At 37.9% G+C, this 19654-nt stretch overlaps 1 protein-coding gene across 4 annotated transcripts in view; it reads left to right on the plus strand.

Annotated features, from left to right (window-relative positions):
- The window catches only part of rap1gds1 (RAP1, GTP-GDP dissociation stimulator 1), a 34099-nt gene that overhangs the window by 11206 nt on the left and 3239 nt on the right, over nucleotides 1–19654 (plus strand). For 3 of the 4 annotated variants that reach the window (XM_030162540.1, XM_030162541.1, XM_030162542.1), the window contains exons 5-13: nucleotides 6075–6221; nucleotides 9479–9607; nucleotides 10674–10799; nucleotides 13837–13980; nucleotides 15422–15553; nucleotides 16230–16364; nucleotides 16528–16653; nucleotides 17998–18137; nucleotides 18235–18361. In XM_030162540.1, coding sequence (XP_030018400.1) covers nucleotides 6075–6221; nucleotides 9479–9607; nucleotides 10674–10799; nucleotides 13837–13980; nucleotides 15422–15553; nucleotides 16230–16364; nucleotides 16528–16653; nucleotides 17998–18137; nucleotides 18235–18361 — 1206 coding nt within the window. The remainder of the gene's footprint in view (nucleotides 1–6074; nucleotides 6222–9478; nucleotides 9608–10673; nucleotides 10800–13836; nucleotides 13981–15421; nucleotides 15554–16229; nucleotides 16365–16527; nucleotides 16654–17997; nucleotides 18138–18234; nucleotides 18362–19654) is intronic. The other variant, XM_030162544.1, reaches the window with a different exon arrangement.

Raw genomic sequence — 19654 nt, forward strand, 5'->3', positions numbered from 1 at the left:
AACATTAAAGTTCTGTTACGAAACGATGATTGCAAATTTTGTCTTGCCTTTGCTATTTTCTGATCATAACTTGGTTTTATATGAATGAAGCTGCTGTTATCGGCTAATCCATTGTTTTGTGTTACATTGAAATGGTTCCGACTGAAAACAAATGGTCCATGGTTTAACAGGTTCATTTAACTTCATTCTCATTTTAGGGTGAATTAGGTGATTCATAAGGTAACAGCTGCACGTCTGAGCCACAGCATTGCTACCATCCAAACCAGGGTTCCACACACAAAAAGCTGCCCGTCTGTACTATGTCTGAGGAAAAACTGTTCTGTCTATATTGCTATACTGTGACATGACTGTATTATTTTTTTCCCAGTTTTTGTTTTTTGAGTATTGTAACCCCGATTGCCCATAACATTAAGGACAATCACTCCATCCACCACTCATTTGTTTCCCCAACATGCTGATCTCACAAATACTGAAAATGAAAAACTGTATTAACTGACTGAACTGAATACTTCTGCTGTTTCCATCTGTAACACACAAACTGAATACATTTGGCAGGTGCAGTTGCCATGATATGATCACAGTATGCTCACTGCCATCTGTACCATGTCTGATCATCCCTTTTTTGACCAAACACATCTCGCTGTCTTTCATATTCAACAGCTGCCATGCCAACCGAACACTGACATTGAAACTTCACCTTCAACCTCATTTTTGTTGTGTAGTAGTGTGTGTAACAGTGTCAGATAAAGGCAGACCGATTCATGCCATTTTGAGACCATCAGCATTCGGGCTGGGTAAAAAAATCAGTTTAATCGATCTTAGATCGATTTCGTTTTAATTTTGTGTAATCGATTAATAGTAGATGAGATTGATTTTTCAGAGCAGGACCGGGAGTACATGGAAGCATGGCCGACTCCGTCTTGCGAACCCCTGGGAAAGACAGGGCATCTTGGTCTCGCTCGCGATGGCTTTGGCGCGTAAAAGATGCAGAGTAAGGGTGGGGAAAACCCCTCCGCTGGAGGTCCTCCTGTCTTCAAACTCGAACCCACAGTGTGAAGGAACTGGCCGCCCGGAGGTTCTCCGAGGCGAGTCGCAGAAGCCAGTCGTTCTTGGAATAATAACTTGGATCCATACTATCACTTATGGCCGAGTATGGAGTTAGAGGAATCGTAAAGCGACAATGTCCGACCGCTACACTACACCCCCCCACCCCCCCACCCGCTCCAACCAACAATCATGGAGCACAACCCCCCTCCCTCCCCCACTAAGTAGAAGCCACCAGCCAAAAAACAGAATAAAGATGACAAAGAGGTCCGTTCTGAGCCACTGTGGTAATATGGGAATGTTTCTGTCCAGTTCATTATTACAGAGCAGATTCAGCTACTTACTGCTGAACTTTCATATTTATTCTCTTTCTAATATCAATATTGATACTGGTATTGATGTGTTGCATGACTACGGTAGTCAAATAGTCAGGTTACAACTCAAAATTGTACTTTTATATCACTAAATTAATCTTAATCAATCAATTAATACTGAATCGAATCAATATCGAATCATGATTCAGTACCTTATGAATCAAAATCGAATCAGTTATGGAAATAGGCCATGATACCCAGCCCTAATCAGCATTATCAGGTCAGGAACAAAAAATTAAAACAAGGAAATGCTATGTTGTTATTAAAAACTGTGGTAAAGGGCACTAACAATTTATGTCTCAGTTATTTTAATTCCTGTGGACATTTATTGCTCTAGATTAGATCTACTTAAGCAAGGAATTAAAAAAAAAAAAAACTGTAAAATTCTGCAGTTTTAGAATTGGAATCACGTTTGTCATTGCAAAAAACCAACTAGAATAGTGCAATAGGGTTTTGTTTTCAGCTCTGTAAAATGGTCAATATAAAAACAGTTAAACAATATACGGAGTTAAACAGAAGAGAACTAAGTGTAAAACATGTACAGTTTGGATAGAAATACAAAATAAAGGTATGACTAAGTACAAAAATATGGCTGTGAGTTGAGATATGTGCAATATGACAATAGTATCTAGTATAAATATGTTGTATACATAGTAGCATGGGTTTTGTGACTCAGTTTTTATGGTTACCAAATTGTTTTATTTTACTAGATGCAAAAATTAAAACATGATTTGTGCATTAAATATCAGCCACACTGACCACTAGAGTCATATACAGGGTGGGGAAGCAAAATTTACAATATTTTGAGGCAGGGATTGAAAGACAGTGTATGACCAATTAGTTTATTGAAAGTCATGAGAATTTAAATCTTCAAATCATATTTTACTGCATTTCTAACGGTCTTGTTGTCTACCTCAAGTTCAGTTGCCATTTTTCTCATGGATTTGGTTGGATCCTTTAGGATTTTGGATTGGAGAGCTTTAATAAAAGCTTTGGTATATTTTTTGTTGCTTCCTCCACTTCCAGACTTTCTCGTAATAGTTTTGCTCATAGTCATTCTCCTCTTTACATTATAAACAGTCTTTATGGACACTCCAACTATTTTTGAAATCTCCTTTGGTGTGACGAGTGTATTCAGCAAATCACACACTCTTTGACGTTTGCTTTCCTGATTACTCATATAGGCAAAAGTTTCTGAAAAGGTATGGATAATAGTGTTAGGTATGATTATGACATCAATATATGTTTGGTTTCAAAACAACTGACGTAGTGCCTGCTGAGAAAAAACAACTAAATGTTCATTGTAAATTTTGCTTCCCCACCCTGTATTGTAAATGTAGAAAGAAAATATAAATGATGTGATTATTTTTTTGTCTGTTAGTCCATAAATGTAATTCAAACCAATGAAACAGCTGTGTCGTTCATCTCGATACGTCCCTGGAAAACATTAAAATAACTGAATTTAAACCATTGGATTTTTTACATACTGTTAAAATGCTGTCATCAATTTAGGGAATAAGGTATAGATATCAGAATTTTACACAGATAAGGGGTGTTATTTACAGCTGCAGGTATACTACACTGCTACCGAAGCACACTGAATAATGTTCTTCGAGACATCATTAGCCAAGCGCCAGCAGAGAATTTGAGCACTGACCTCAGGGATTTTAGAGGCTTTAATCACAGCTGTCAGTCGCGGTGCATAGTTTTCTCATCTTGTTGAAAAGCTGCATATCTGTGGAATCTAGTGGGATCTGACATTTGTTTGAGTAGAGGGGGGTCTCACTAAGCTGGCATGGTTTTATGATAGACGCGCTGGGAGGGAGCACTGAAGCAGCTGCTCGCAATCTTAAAGAAACACACACACATGGGAAAGTCGGACCGTGCCTCGATGCCTTGATATTAGTTTCAGTGCAACAGCATCATAAATGAACAGCTCAATACAATGTACGCATGGTGAGAAGACGTGAAGTGACAAATAATCACTAAAGCTCTGTATTTCTGTCTGCTACAATGGTCACTGTCTCCGATTAGACGATAACAGAGTTTTGCAATAGTGACTGAGAATCATTAATGACTACACATTTGTCCCTCACAAGTCAATGTCAACGCAGCCTCAACATGGCATAAGGCTTTCAGCTCACTGCCCGTCCAAATCTTTGTTTTTTGGGCATATCTAGATCGCATCCAGACGTGCTTAGGTTCACATTTTATTCAGAAGTCAAACAAATGCAACACAAGGCTTGCGCATTGAATCTAAAGCACATCCAGAGACGGTTTGAAATGCAATTCAGATGTGTTTTAACCTGGAGGCTCAAACTGGATTTCTTGAACGTCACTCAAAGCCGGTCCTCAGTTTGGGAAAGAAGGGTTCAGCTCCATTGTGGTTTGGATTTGATATTGAAAGTGGTTTTAAGGTCATGAATGGCATAACTTTTAAATAATATTCAGTGGCAGACGGTGGGGAAAGTAGAGAGACGACAGAGAAGGTTGACGTGACTTATTAGTTCCCCTGGTCAGGAGTAAGATGAGGACATTGGATTTATATAGCATATGCTTGAATCACTTTGCTACAGAGGACTGAAGAGTTTTTTTTTTTTTTTTTTTTTTTTTTTTTTTTTTTTTTTTTTTTTTTTTTTTTTTTTTTTTGAGGTACCATGCTGTAATCACAATCTCACCTGACCCCTTGTTAATTGTGAAGGAGCAGTAGTTTAACTCCAAGTTCCTGAGTTTTTCACCCTGTCCATAAAAGTGAAGCTTCTTTTGGACACTTGTATCCATGATCTTATTCTTTCATTTGATATCCTCATAGGTTGTAACAGTAGCCCCACTGCCCCACTTTCCCATTGAACCTGTTCTAAAATACCCAAAGAGAGGTCATAAGCCATTTCCAAATCCGTAAAGCTACAGTAGGAAGACTGAGCGGGCAAACACATGTGGTCAGAACTGGATCTTTATTGCTTCTTCCTACCAGAAGCCCATATTCCTGATGTCATCTCCTGAAGTCGCCTGCATTGTTGAATCTACAGCCTCACACAAATGGTACACTAATGGGTGATAATATAGCTTTGCCATGGAGCTTGGACTTCAGGCGTGGCATGATGCCTCAAGTGAATGAAAGTAACAGACGCACTGAATCCAAGAGGGCTGACTCATGTAAGTCTTGTATTGGCAGCTGGCCTACCAGACAAAACCTCCTAGAAAGACAACAATGATTATCACTGTGATGTCAGCATGTGTCTAAACAACGGAAGGACAGAGCACCATGGATATAACAGCATTTTCACACATCCTGAAATCTAAAATCCAGTCATCTGAATTTCTCAAAAGTAAGGTTTTGACAAAAAGGGATTGGATTATGAAGAGTTAAAAGGTCCAGTGTTTAATCTTTACAGGTATTTAGAGGGATCTAGTCGCAGCATTGAGACATAATATTCATAACTCTTTTCAGTTTTGTACGATCATCTGAAAATGTAAATTGTATGTTTTTATTACCTTGGAGTGAACCATATATGTGTACAGAAGGAATGGTTGGCCTTTCATGGAGTCTGCCATGTTTCTACAGTAGTTCACAATGAACTTCCTTTTATTTTTTTTATTTTATAGCAGTAGATGGCATTCAGTGTTCAAGTACATTATTGCCACCTATTATGTTCGAGTGAGGACCATATCCCCTCAACTAAAAAGCTCAAAGTGGACAAAATAAGTGGCTGCTGCTGGCTAATTTTACCACTAGTTTCCACTGCTTATTACACACTGAAACTTTGACTTTTACAAACTCTCATTGTGCTTACTTCAGTCTCACTGTAAAGCCTTATTGATCACACTGTAACAAAGCGAAGCCAATATGAAACCAATATACATTAAGCCCCAGATTGCAATTTTAGTGAGATCTGGCATGAGAACAGCGTACTTATTGCTTGGTTGGCTTGGCCTGATGCAAGAATATCCTTTTTTGTGCTGTTTTTTTTGTCTGTATTGATGTGAAATATCCATACTGGCAGCATTTACAATGGTCTGAAAAGGGTTTAAAGTCTTGAATTTAAAACCTGCAGAAATAAGATATAAAGCAATCATATCATGTCTGTCTGTCTGTACGTATGTGAGATGTGTACTAGTTTTCACCTCTTATTTAATGCAGTTACAAGAGAGCACACAGCCCATACATTGTACACATTATTGCATAATCATTGTATTTGTTATGTGTAGTGTGTAGTTGTAGTATTAATACCTAATACAGGGGAGTAATTGTAATTATTTAGGGAAGGGGAGCTTTTGCCATATTTTGTTGCTACAGAAAGTGATGAAGTAAAAGGAAAGAATTATGGCCGCCATTGTCACAAAAAACCCAAAAACAAACCAGGACTGTTTTATGGCTTTAACAGTAACAAGCGTCTATAAAATCAGTTGTGACTTAGATTACACATACTGGTCGTGAACCTAATTCTTTCCTTTTCCACTGTTTTTTGGTTTGATCCAGCATTTGTAGCAGACTTCTAACCTTAGTTTGCATTAATTTGATTGTTTTGTACTGCTTACGTTAACCTGGTTTCATTTGTTTTCCCAGGTCGTGGCTACGTGCCTTTATTTTTATTTTATTTTTTAAGTTTTCTTTCCTTTGTGGTTGATTTCTGTCCTGGCCTCTTTGTTTTGCAGATGAGGGCAGGAGTGCAGTTGACCTGGCAGGAGGGGCTCAGATAGTAGCTGAACACATTAAATCCCTCTCCCAAAATACTGAGCCGGAAAATGAGAAGCTCTTGACTGTCTTTTGTGGCATGCTGATGAACTATAGCAATGATAATGGTAATGACCATCTTCCCCCCAAAAACAACTGTTAACTAATCTCAACTAATCACCAGATGCTCTTCTCATATGAACACGATGCCTTTTTGTTTCACAGAGTAGCTCTGAACTGTGTATTTACCACAAGATTCTGTTGCTTTCTGTTCGGCGCTGACTTTCTCCTGATCTTTTTTTCCCCCATGCTCTGTCACTTCACCTTCACCTGGGAGGTAATCTGCAGTTATTAATGTTTGCTGAGTGCTACAGTAGCTTTAATAGCAGCAGTTTCATTTCCCCCTTCACTGTAAGTCTGCAGTAATAGACTCAAAAGATAGAGCCTAGTTATTAGCTATTCCTTCCCATAAAACTAATTCCTGCTTTCCGTTAATGTGTAAGGTATAAATTTAGCACTCCTGCTGCTGCCTTGCTTGTAAATAGTTCCACACAAACAAGCAAAATACATGAGTGTAGGAATGTCTCAGAAACATGTGGTGCTCCCTTTTACTACCTTTAACAATGAACTGTTGTTCGCCGTGAAATAGTGCCAGTGCTACACTTCCTTATGAGCTGCAAATTGTGTAGATTTATTTGTGTAGACATTAAACAAATCCTAAAAATCCCTGTCAGTTAGTAAGCTGTAGTAGGTGATTATTTGGTCACGTTATCCCCTTGCTCTAGCCTTTATGCTAACATAAGCCAGTCACTTTTAGTTTGTGATTAATTGGTTGATTGATTTGGTTGATTTCCTATTTAGACAGGCTTTTCACAGCCCACCAAGATTTTCTAGTATTTTAAGACTTTCTCTTTTCACTGTAGAACTCTGAGATTATTTTGAATGAAAAGTGCTTTATAAATGCTATTATTATTATTATTATTATTATTATTATTATTATTATTATTATTATTATTATTATTATCATCCTTTAGTTTTTTCTGGATTAGCAGAAAATGGAAAATTACAAAGAATAATATCTTAAAGGGTTAGTTTGGATTGTTTCAAAATTGCATTGTAAGATACTTCTCCTACAGTAGATTGCAGTTGAAGTTAAGCAACTCACCTGTGGATGGTGGACAGCAAGAACATGTATTTTATCAATTGAAAAATAGATCCACTTTAGTCACTTTATGAGTAATTTGTTTTCATATGTAATGTTGTTACGTTGCCATCAGACAGGTTTCTCTCTTATTGGGAAGTGAAGCTGTTGTATCACTTCCAAAACCACCACTCTCCTTTGACAAAAACTGTAATTCTACCTCAAAGAACACAGGAGTTGTTGGTCTGCCGCTGCCTCATTAGATTAGTTTGAATCCAAACTAACGTGGTAACATCAAAATCATGAGCAAACTAAGTGTCATAGTGTGTCAACAGCACTGTGCAAAAGTCTCTGGTCACCTTCAGCTTTGTTCTTCAGGGTTTTAATGACTTTACATAAATATTTCTCAGTCTCTTTGTTAAGAAAAAAAAAAAACACAAAATGCATGAAATATGTGCACAGCATAGAAACACTCAGAACGTTTCAAATGTAAATTGCTTCTACAGGTAATGTCAGTAGTTAGTGTGATCTTGAACTCTTGGATCAACTCTGGAAGTTTTCCTAAATCATTTTGTGGTACATTATATCAAACCACCTTCAGAACGTCTCAGAGTTTTTCCTCAGTCTTGGGCTGTTTTTTTATCCCATATTTCTGTGCAGAGCCTACATATTATACAGCTTCTATAATGTTAATGTTTTTTCTGTAGTTTTTGGTTTTAATGATGTTTGTACATTTCCTTTCCATTACAGTTCTATGTATCTTGATACAGAGACTGAGAATTGTGGAAATATGGTCATTATAAGTTTGATAAAATGACAAACCTATATGGTCATTATAAGTTTGATAAAATGACAAACCTATATTCTCAAGACTTTTTCACATTACTGTCATTTTGTTTACATTTTGTCAGGCATGTAGAGATATAAGAACAAGTGAAATGTTGGTAAACAATTATTTGAATTGGAAACTATCAAGTAAACTTCTAGCATTTTTCATAAATGTAAGTTGTTATATGCTCAGCATGCCATTATGTTTAGGAGTTAAATCAGTACCGGTTTGCAGCAGTTTGTCAGAGGTGACAGAGGTGCATCCTGCAAACACACATCCTGTCCTGCATTTTGTGCCTCAGTGATAACGAGTCTTGTTGAGAGCAGTGAGTGTGTGATCTGACAGACACAGACTTCCTGCCAAGGTGTGTTTTGGTGTTGCATGATTGTAGGATCCATCGGACTGCAACATGCCAGCCCTGGCTACATTAACCCAATAGATGAGCTTTCTGCAGCTTTCCAGCACCCAGCTGACTCCTCATATCCAGCTAATGTACTAACACTGAGCAGAAATGATGCAGTGAGGGTTGGAGGAAAAACACATAAAGAACAGCAACAAAGAGCAAAGATTTAACTACTGTTTACTTCAAATGTGGCTTTAGGGATTTAATTGGTGCAGCTACTATAATTTAAGAACTTTTTAGGATCTGAGAAGTATAACAGCTCTAACATTTTAAAATAATTTAATCTGGGCTTTCCTTACACCATTCCCTGTCTGTTTCCTGGTCTGCTTTCTCTCTGAGCTCCCTGTTCCCACCGGTGATTCATCCTGTCTGGTTTTTAAAGAAAAGCTCAATCTAAACACTTTTTTTTGTTGCACTTCAGGGGCTTCTATTAGGTCTACCATAACTTGCTGTCAAATGGCGTCTGCACATTTCATTTAAAGTTTTGGGAAACTGAAGCTGTGGGTGATTAAATCCAGGTTTCAAACACACCAACATCCTCAACTGGCCCTATGTATTTATGTGTATACTTAATCCTGATTCTAATTTCCTAATTACACATTTGGAGGCAATATTTTCACTTGATTGCAATGTAAATGCAAGATTATCATTTTGCAAAAAAAAAAAAAGTGAGATGATTTTATGCACTAAAATGTAATATAATGAAGTCAGGCTTGTGAAAACACAGGGTTGTTGTATTGTTAATGTATTCTCATTGCAAGGATAAGTATTAAGTAAGTGTTTCTTTGGCTCTCCTCAAGGAATTCAGACATTGCCTACCATCACTTTATGCTCGCAAACCTAGAGCACATTGTTTAACAAAACATCTGTTAAAATCCAGAGTTTTAAACATGTCACCATGAGAATAATGGAAATGAATGTTGCACATGCTCTCCTTGTACAGACACAACTGTCTGAACGACACATCGACTTTCTGTCTCTCTTTGTCCATTTGTGTTTTGTTTTTTTTCAGATTCCTTACAAGCCCAGCTGATCAATATGGGTGTCATCCCCACTCTGGTGAAGCTGCTAGGCATCCACTCCCACAACACAGCCCTGACAGAAATGTGTCTCATTGCTTTTGGGAATTTGGCTGAGCTTGGTGAGTAGTGAAATGCCTTTCAGGGACATTTTCATAACCATTTTGTTTGGTTTAGTTGAGCTTTACGCACCACTAAATACTGAACTTCTGCATTTGTTTGTGATTTTGACACATGACTCCTTTCTCCTAGCATCTGAGGTTTTTAATGATTATTTAGCACATTAAACATTCACAGTTCCTTTCACAGGGCACAGAGATGCCATCATTTGAATACATTAAACTAAATGGATGTTTCTAAAGTAAATGCCACCCAGCTTCTCTGTATATGTGTGAAGATTGAGCATCTGAGGGCATTTTCACACCTATTTGTTTGTTCTGGTCTAAGTCACTGGAGGATTTTGTAAACCAGCATCACTGTTCTTACTTTGAGAGAGTTTGTTTTCACTTTTGATTTGGTTTCCCATTGCAAGTTTGGTATTAAACTTTACTCAAAGTGATATTAAAAAGGACTTAACCTCAAACACACCCAGTACATGCGGATTGTGTTCATTCCATTTGGGTTGGGGATGGTCGATTATTACTGACCACCAGTAAGACGTTTTACAAACTATTTGATAACGACAACAGATAATGTTACTCTTCTCAGCTACATTTGGTGAGTTTTAGGGAAAATAATCTAGAATTGCCAAAATGGCTACATTTAATGCTTATCAGTTTGAGTTTGACGTTCATTCATCCCACACTGATTTATTTGTCAATCCTACTATAATGGACGTTCTGTGTCCGACACATGTCCGATCGATGTCCCGATGTTGCAGCACAGGAGGGCGTATGGTTGCAATGCCGCTGTTGCACCATGGGAGGGGTATATCGTACAATGGCACCACGGGTACAATGCAGCTAGTTAATTTAGTTGGGTATTTGATAAGACTGTTCTACTGGAGTCAAAATAGTATACTTCCAGTAGTGTTGTTACATCGGCCACTAGTGCTAGTTTATTTGATTCTTGTTGATCCACACCTGAGTGTATATATTTTCATACCTGCTTAAATCAATCACTCCCAGTTTGACAAACCAACTGTTGCAGAGCTTTATGATGATGCCTATGGTTCCCCTTGTTTTTCAGAGTCCAGCAAAGAGCAGTTTGCCTCCACTAACATCGCTGAGGAGCTGGTGCGCCTATTCCAGAAGCAGACAGAGCACGAGAAGAAGGAAATGATATTTGAGGTGCTGGCTCCACTCGCAGAAAATGGTAAGTTTTAAAACCATTAAGTTCTACAGAAAGACGTGTCAATATCATTCTAAGAGTCTGTTCTCTCTGGCTTCGGATGAAAATCTTGTCCTCCTATGGTATAGTAATTTATCCTCTCAGGGTGAGTCATGCTTTCCAGGCTATAGCTGTTAAACTGCACAGTCATGGCAGACAGCTCCTGCATTTACTCAGCTGCTCTCTTTCAAACATGTCAGTGTGTGTGTGTGCGTGTTTGCAGCAGAGAGCATCTTACAGACTGTTGTTATCACCATTCTAGGCACACTGGGTGCTCCCACATTGTCAGTCTCCAGGACAACGTCCTACTTAACGCTGCTCTGGAGAAACCTCTCTCTCTTTCTGTCTCTCTCTCTCTCTCTCCACCTCTTCATCTGTTTGTTTGCTACAGCGTGTCCTTCAGTGCATTCAATCAGAAATAAAGCACTGTATAAAAACGGTGTAGGTTCTTACCAAGATTTTGTTTTATTTTTAGGCATAGGCAAAATATTTCAGCTCTCACTTAATTTTACCACTGAACCCTGTAGTGTCCTCTCCTCTCATGATGATACTGTCAACACAACTGCAGATATAATTTCATATTGCTGTACATCTTCCACACATGCTCTTCCACAGAAGGCGCCAGAGATGGGAGTCAGTCACACATGTGCAAGTCTCAAACAAGTCTTAACCTTCGATTCTCAAGCAAGTCCTGAATCAAGTCAGACGTAGTTTAAGTCCAGCATGTCACAGGTGAAGTCATAGAAATATAATAAGCTGGAACACATTCGTTTTAAATTGCTGGACTGTTATTTGCAACAAATATTTCAATATGTTGCAAAACTTATTGCATCAAAGAATAAACTAGAACAAGTATGAGTTCTCTGTCCATTTACTCCTTCAAAGAGGCCTCACTCTTTTATGTGAGAACAAACCTTAAATGTAACTTTGTGTTTGTGTCATGATTAAGCGTGTGTGTGTGAGAGTGAGAGAGACCGAATGTGTTTACAGTGGAGTGTGTGTCAGAGAGAAATAGAAACATTGAAATTAGGCCTAGTATTTGTGAGTGTGTGTGAGAGAGAGAGAGCGAGACAGAGCGAACATGTAATGCATAATTTTGGGAACAGCTGTGCCGGCAGCACCTTCCATCCTCCAAGCTCCAGCCATTCTGCAACCGCTGCAGTCAGTGACAGGAATGTCACTTGGTTAGATTACAGGTTGCCAGGTTCACTCATGTGCAACGGGAAACTTCTAATCGAAAAAAAAAAATATTTTTTTGATAATTTACAAATCAACCAAGACAGCAATGACTTGTCCAGTCATTTCATGCAAGTCAAAGTCAGGTCTTTTTATCACTGTTAATCAACCAAGTCACAAGTCCTCAATCTGGTGACTTAAGTCTGACTCGAGTCAAGTCACTCAACTCCAGTCCCCCATCTCTGGAAGGCTCTTCCATAACCATCATCACAATTGATTTAGATTTCATCTGAATTAATTTTACAGTATATTGTGTATTGTGCAAAGATTTTACATAGTGTTTAGCTTGTTTTTGCAGGGTTGTATTGAGCGCGCATGGCTTCTGTAGGTTAAAGTAAGTATTTGGTGTGACCCCCATTTGGATTTAGTACATCTTTAGGTAGCTTTGATTGACTTGCTGGAAGTTTTTTTTTAACTTATATTATACCCAGCTTCACTCTGAACATCCCACAGTTTTTCTTTACAGTTGAGCTGTCTGTATTCTGTACAGACAACCCCATGTAGCTTATTTATTATTCCTATTTTTTCCCTGAAATGTAGTCTTGTATTTTAAAGCTGTTGAATCCTGTTTCAATATTTCTTAAGTAATCCAGTTGTGCATGCTGTATTTTGATTCAGAGACTGAGAAACACATATATATGGTCATTCCAACCTTGCCAAATTAACAATTCTAAAGGTATTTTGCACAGTACTGTAGTTTTACATGTTTTCATAAGTGTGCAGAAAGCCTTGCAGCATAACATGACTGTTTACATCTGTTATCATTCAGCAGCATCTGCTCCGCCTGCAGAAGAAATGTATGTCTTGTATAAATGTGTTATTACAGCAATATGAATAGATTAGGGATTTTCTTGTTTTCATCCCGGTTGAGATTAATCTGTAGATGTGAGCCTCCGTAAGCTGTTAAAATGCAGTTCTTAAAGATAAAATGTGTGATGTATACATATTTATAGAAGTTGAGGTATGAGCAGTGACTCTAGAAAATATAATCATTTTATCTGCATTGAAGAGGAAACTAGTGAAAAATCTATATTAAAAAAACAACCAAATGAAAGATGAATTTAGAAACACTGTACACAGAATCATGTACAGTACAAAAAAATAAAATGAATTTTTTTTGTCATAATCTGCTGAATTTTATAGCATACAGCTTGAACACAGTAAATTAAAACAATCTCTTCATTGTGTAATAAAATGTCACATACCAGAGATGGTTGTTGTAATACATTAGGGAGTTTTTGTAGTTTTTTTAAATTATGAAATTATGTAATAACTAACCAGAATAAATACATGTTGTGAAGCTGATTTGAACTTCCTGAATCAGTACTTAATTGATTGATTTTAGTCTTAACTAGCCACATAAAAAACAGCAACATTTTTTTTTTTTTTTTCTTGCAAATACTGCCAGACTTCATGTTAAAAGCTTCTTTTTTTATGAACTGGGTTGACTGTAACTGATCTTTTGGCAGGGCTCTCCAAAAATCAGCTCATCCAAAATACAGAAATGCTAAACAAATATTATGGGTTATAATAACCTCTGCAGTGTATAGTAAATAATTACAAACAGCAGGGAAATGTATTAAATTCTGTGTTCGGGCTGTTGAAACTGACATTTTATCTTCTTATTAATTAACATGAGGACAGATGTTTACAAGTAAAGATGTTCACACTTTTGTAAATCTCCAGCTCGAGTCATGATGCCTGTGGTCACATGATTCAGCTCTGCACTGCAGTAACAGTATGTTTTTCACACTTCCTGCCCTCTGCTGTCTTTTTCTACATCCAGATGCGATAAAGCTACAGCTGGTGGAGGCTGGCTTGGTGGAGTGTCTGCTGGATGTGGTGGCTCAGACTGTGGACGGCGAGAGAGAGGAGGACATCGCCCAGCTCAAGACTGCTTCAGACCTGATGGTTCTCCTGCTACTGGGAGGTAAATTCACCAGTATGACCAGTATCAGCTCATAATGGCAACCGACTGAAAACCTTCCCCTCACACATACATGAAATGCCTCTTGTCCAGCACTGAGGTGGAGAATAAATAATTCAGCTGTGGTGTAAATATTTCATTGCAGCTGAACAGGCCTGGACATGATGTGTTTTAAATATGCATACAGGTCTCTGTGCTATTAGTCCCACCAGAGCAATAAATTAACATGATGTAAAAGCAGCTCTGTTAATGGAGCATCTCATCAGTGATCAAGCATTGACTGGTCAACATTTCCCCTTATCCACTCACTGTAGTGTGTATCGAACAGATGATTGGTTTGTATTTACCATCATATTTTGCCATTTTTTTCAGTCTCCAAAGATAAAATAATTGTATTTAGGCCGATTAGGCAGAGACAAAGTTGGTAGTCCTAGTTTTGCAGATGATATTTCTGATTTATGAAATTATAGCTTTCACTGTGCAGTGTTTCTTTTAATACAATCCAAAACCACTGTTAACTGAAAATGATTGCGTTCAATAGATAGAGATAAAGGTAGAAGGATGTAAATGGTTTATCATGATAAAATGCTTACTTATACAGCACTGTCTGATTGGATACACAATTCAAGTAATAGCCTTTCAACACTGGAATGTGATTCTATTTACTTAAAAAAACAAGTAAAAAGCAAGTTTTTTACAATACCTGCCTTTATTTGATTAATGATTTTAAACTCTTTTTTTGTTGGAGTTGATCTGAAATTGGCAAGTTTTACTGCAAATGCTCCACATAGCAGTTATTGGTCCTCTTTTTACCAGCTCTTAAAACTATATTTGTTGAACCCACATGGAATTATTTATAAATTGTGTCAGACCTTCAGCATTTTCTTAACAAAAAATGTAGATTCCTTTTGCACTGTGCCTAAACTGAAGAACCAGCAAAATAATGCTGAGATTTCTCTACCAATCTGCAGACAAAACTATAAAATGATTAGGCTGATGTAAGTTTTTCTATTCAAAAATAAGCCATTTTCAATGTAAATAAAAATAATCTATCATTTGCAAAATACAAATTTCATGGAGGTGATATTATATACATCAAATACATGAATCTTTGGGAGTTGTTTGTAGTGTTAATGTTGCAAGGGTCACAGTTAGTTATATTGATTCATTAATTTCAGAATTAAAGGTGTTCTGTTTTAGTCCATTTAACCTGCAGGAGTTTGTATGGATGAAGTTTTTCACCACAGTTGAAGAGATTAAATTAACCCCTCTGGCTTAAGTTACTCCAAAATTATGCAAACAAACAGTTTTTATCCAAATAAATATTTATCTCCTGCCCTCCACTATCTTCATGGGAGTTAAAACTTAAACCACAGGAGATGTGCAGTCACAAAGTAATCTGCCTAAAAGCTTTCTGCCTCATCATCTTCCCTCTGCTGTGTAGATGAGTCCATGCAGAAGCTGTTTGAGGGAGGAAAAGGCAGCGTCTTCCAGAGAGTTCTGTCCTGGATTCCATCTCATAACCATCAGCTGCAGCTGGCGGGGGCTCTTGCTATCGCTAACTTTGCTCGAAATGGTAAGTTTCAGTTTGGCTGATGCCCAGAAAAGAAGACAAATGCTGCCGTATGTGTCGTCACAGATGGAGCTAAAGCAGCGGCACTTCATTTGTTCTTGTCCAGACTTGGCCCAGACACTTATGCCTAAAGTTTGAAGTGACAGTAAGTTTGTAAGCTGTACAGTGTGCTATTTTACAATGGAATTTGTTATAAAAATTTTTTAAAAAGTTATTTTAGAAGCTCAATGCAACGCTGCATGACTTTCCAGGTCAAGTGCACATGTATGGAATCAGATTTCATATCAAGTGCAGTGGAAAGAGTTTTCGGATATCCTTAAAATTTTACACAATCTCAACAATTATGAAATATTTGTGTAAAAATGTTTTTCGTTTCAATCATTTCAAAAGGCGTGGTTGCATCAGACAGACACAAGAAGAAACCATTATAAGTTGGAAGCAGTTTATCAAAATAATCAAATGGTCTGTTTCCATTCCCTCTCTGTTTTGCAGTTTAGCTCCTACTTTTCTCATTTACACCATCACACAAATAATTTGTTCACAGCTTTTCTTTGTGACAGCACTTCTTTAAAATTATACATCATTAAGATTTACTTCTGTTTGTTTTTAATAAATAAATATAATAATTTGATACAACACTACTTCATTGTCACCTCTGATTACATTTGTCTTGTCCTAGATGGGAATTGCATCCACATGGTGGACACCGGTATTGTGCAGAAGCTTCTGGAGCTCCTGGATCGACACGTGGAAGAAGGAAACGTCACAGTCCAACACGCCGCCCTCAGCGCTCTGCGGAACCTGGCCATACCTGGTGAGCCACATACAGGACTCTACACCCACAGAAATACCACTTATTTCTTATAAAAGTGACAAATGCATGGTGTGCATGTTTTTGCTGTGTTAAAATAGAACATTAAAGTTGTGTTTGATGTCATTTTGTACCTGGGATCTGAACAGTGTTTCCTTCCCTCCAGTTGTGAACAAATCCAAGATGCTGTCTGCTGGTGTAGCCGACGTGGTGTTAAAGTTTTTGCCATCAGAGATGCCTCCAGTCCAGTTTAAACTCCTGGGAACATTACGCATGCTTATCGATACACAAGGTAGAGATTTTAGTGTTTTAGTGCCTGTTTTTTGCTAACAAGTCAGCTATTGACACATCAAACAGAGAAGTAGTTCTCAATAACTGCACTAATGGTTAGCTACACAGTAACATATAATCCAATGGGATATGAAGGAAAAGCAACAAAGACTATTATTACTGTCATTGTTGTCAACATGAAGACATCCTTATATTATTCAGTGTCATGTAATATAGTGACTACATTTATGAAAAGGCTCATAACTCTGGCTTCAGACAGAGAGTTTCTTTACATCTGTTTCCAAATTTACAGGTACAGATACACTTGGAACAATGCTGTTAAGTGGAGCAGCAGAAGTTGCATGATAATAACAAAATTACTGCTCTCACTAATAACAAGTTAGGGAGAGCAACTTGCAGCTTGTCTGCGGTTTGAGCTTATTTCAGGCTCACTGACCCCAAAAACAAACCAGACAGATGCAACACATGCTTCGTCAGTGTCTAAGGACCGGTATCTACCCTGGAATCTTCAGCACAACAAACCTTATAAAAGCTTAACTCTTCAGGCTTACATTTTCCCAACAAAGTTAATTTATTTTTACCCACTCTTCTTGTTTGATGCAGCTAAAAAGGGACTTTCTTTTATTTTTGTCCTATTTTCTCTGTTTTGCCCGACATAATACCATTTCAGGGCTCAAGAGTGTCAGTGTTATTCGACAGGATATTTCTCTTATGTGTTAGATTGGAAAATATTGGTATCGGGAGAAAAAAAAACTTAATATAAAGCATAAAAATGGTGACGTCTGCTTAATGAAGGTTAATTTTTAAACATATACCTAATATCTAGTGCAAAGATGTTCCTGCTGCAGTCTGCTTGGTTGTGTCCTTGTGGAAGTTATGTGAAGCAGTTGGCAGCAGCTGTAGATGCTTTTCTTAGCCGCTCACACACAGAGCCTCAATTCTGACTCATTAAGACACGAATATGGTCACTGCTTCTTGAAGTGCAGACACTGAACAGATGGGTCCAGACACACAGTGAACCTCTCACATCATTATAATTCCTCTAAAATGTAATAATCCAACTTTGATGAGGTGCCATGGATGTTTTTTGTCTCAAATTTAGAACTTTTTTTTTTTTCACTTCTTGTGTCTTGGTAAGAGTACTCCTGACAACTGTAGAAGAAAAGAGTAAAAATGCAAAAACACTGACCAATAAGAACAAATCACAGATACTAGCAAAAATTGCAGGTCGTTTGTTTATATATGTTGCTTCCTGTATGAGACCCATTGTCTTCAGGGTCAAATAAGAAGAACGCTATTTGGGACAAAAGCTCAGTGAATGTTGTGTGTCTGTGTGTTACCTCAGCTGAAGCCGCAGACCAACTGGGAACCAATGGGAAACTGGTGGAGCGGCTAGTGGAGTGGTGCGAAGCCAAAGATCACGCTGGAGTGATGGGCGAGTCCAACAGGCTGCTGTCGGCTCTGATTCGACACAGCAAGTCAAAGGTCAGATCATTAAACTGGTCTTAGGCAACACCGTCACCGTTACAGGATTGGGGACGCGTCTTTGAATATCCGCTTCTCTTTTTTTTATGGGTTTCAGGAAGTGGTCAGAACCGTCATCCAGGGAGGGGGAGTCAAGCACTTAGTTACCATGGCAACAAGCGAGCATATGATTATGCAGAATGAAGCACTGGTGGCTTTGGGTCTCATAGCAGCGCTGGATTTGGGTAAGAGAAAGACACAAGTACGAGTGTCAACCAAGGCTACGTTCAAACTGCAGGCAAATGTGGCCCAAATCCGAATTTTTTTTTTTTTTTTTTTTTTTTTTTCCTCCCCCATATGTGACCTTTATCTGATCTATAAAAGACAGTTTGAACAGCACAAATCAGAGTTTTTTCAAATCTGACCCACGCCACTTTCATATGTGGTCCTAAATCCAATATGTGCCTGATATTTTGCAATGCGACTTCAGTCTGAACGGCCAGGTCGCATTTATCTGACCTTTACGTCATTGAAATAGGACAAACATCACAAATTCTCCGTCCCAGGAGGAGGAGCGGTGGGAAAAAGCTACTTACTTCCTTAAACACAGTGCGTACCTGCGTGGTCACATTTTATGTCAGGACCTCTTTTGCGCATGCAGGTTGCATTCAGATCATACTCAAAACTGATAGAAGTCGCATTTAATGTGTAATATGAATGAGCACACAAAAAAGTCTTTAAGTGGGAGGGGAGGTGGTAGGAGGAGTAGCTGGGTGGGGGTGTATAGGAGGTAGAAGCTCAGGAACACTTCTGTTCTTGGGGGGGTTTTATGTTTTAGGCTTTTATGTTTTTATGTGACAGGTAGAATTTTTTTTTTTTTTTTTTAACTTATTTTTGTTGTTTATTTTATGTACATTACAAAACAAGACAAACATAGGGGACATATGGGATTCATTGACTACAATAAACCTTGTGACTAACAATTGTTTTTCGTAGTGGGACGTTGAAGTGAAAATTGTCCATTTCTTCCATTTATCATGACACTGTTCTTCCTGATTCCTCAGTCTATGGGTCAGAATCTCCATCTCAAATATTCCATTCACAGTTTGTATCCAGTCATTAGTTGTAGGTGGTTCTAATCTGCACCATTTTTTGGTAACAGCCTTTTTACAGGCTGCTAATAGTATTTTAAACAAATATCTATCATTTTTTTCTTACATTACTGATAAAGAAAACACATTTTGTCTTTTAATTCTACTTTCTTTTTACTCTAACTTATTCATAGCTACTTATACTCTGCATTTATTTATTTATTGATTGCTGATGTGGTATGACTGTTTTGTGGAGTGGTGACCGTATTTTGTATTTTGAATATCTTCTTGGGGATAAATAAAGTATATCTATATATCTAAAAAATCGGATTTCGCCAAAAAATCTGAATTGTGCATTAAGACCTGCTGTCTGAACGTAGCCTTAGGAGACTTCTGTAGCATTTTCTAAAACTACCTCTATCAGTTGCATTGTAGATCTCGCTGAGC

The sequence above is a fragment of the Sphaeramia orbicularis genome, chromosome 18 (assembly GCF_902148855.1).
Source record: "Sphaeramia orbicularis chromosome 18, fSphaOr1.1, whole genome shotgun sequence".
NCBI lineage: Eukaryota > Metazoa > Chordata > Actinopteri > Kurtiformes > Apogonidae > Sphaeramia > Sphaeramia orbicularis.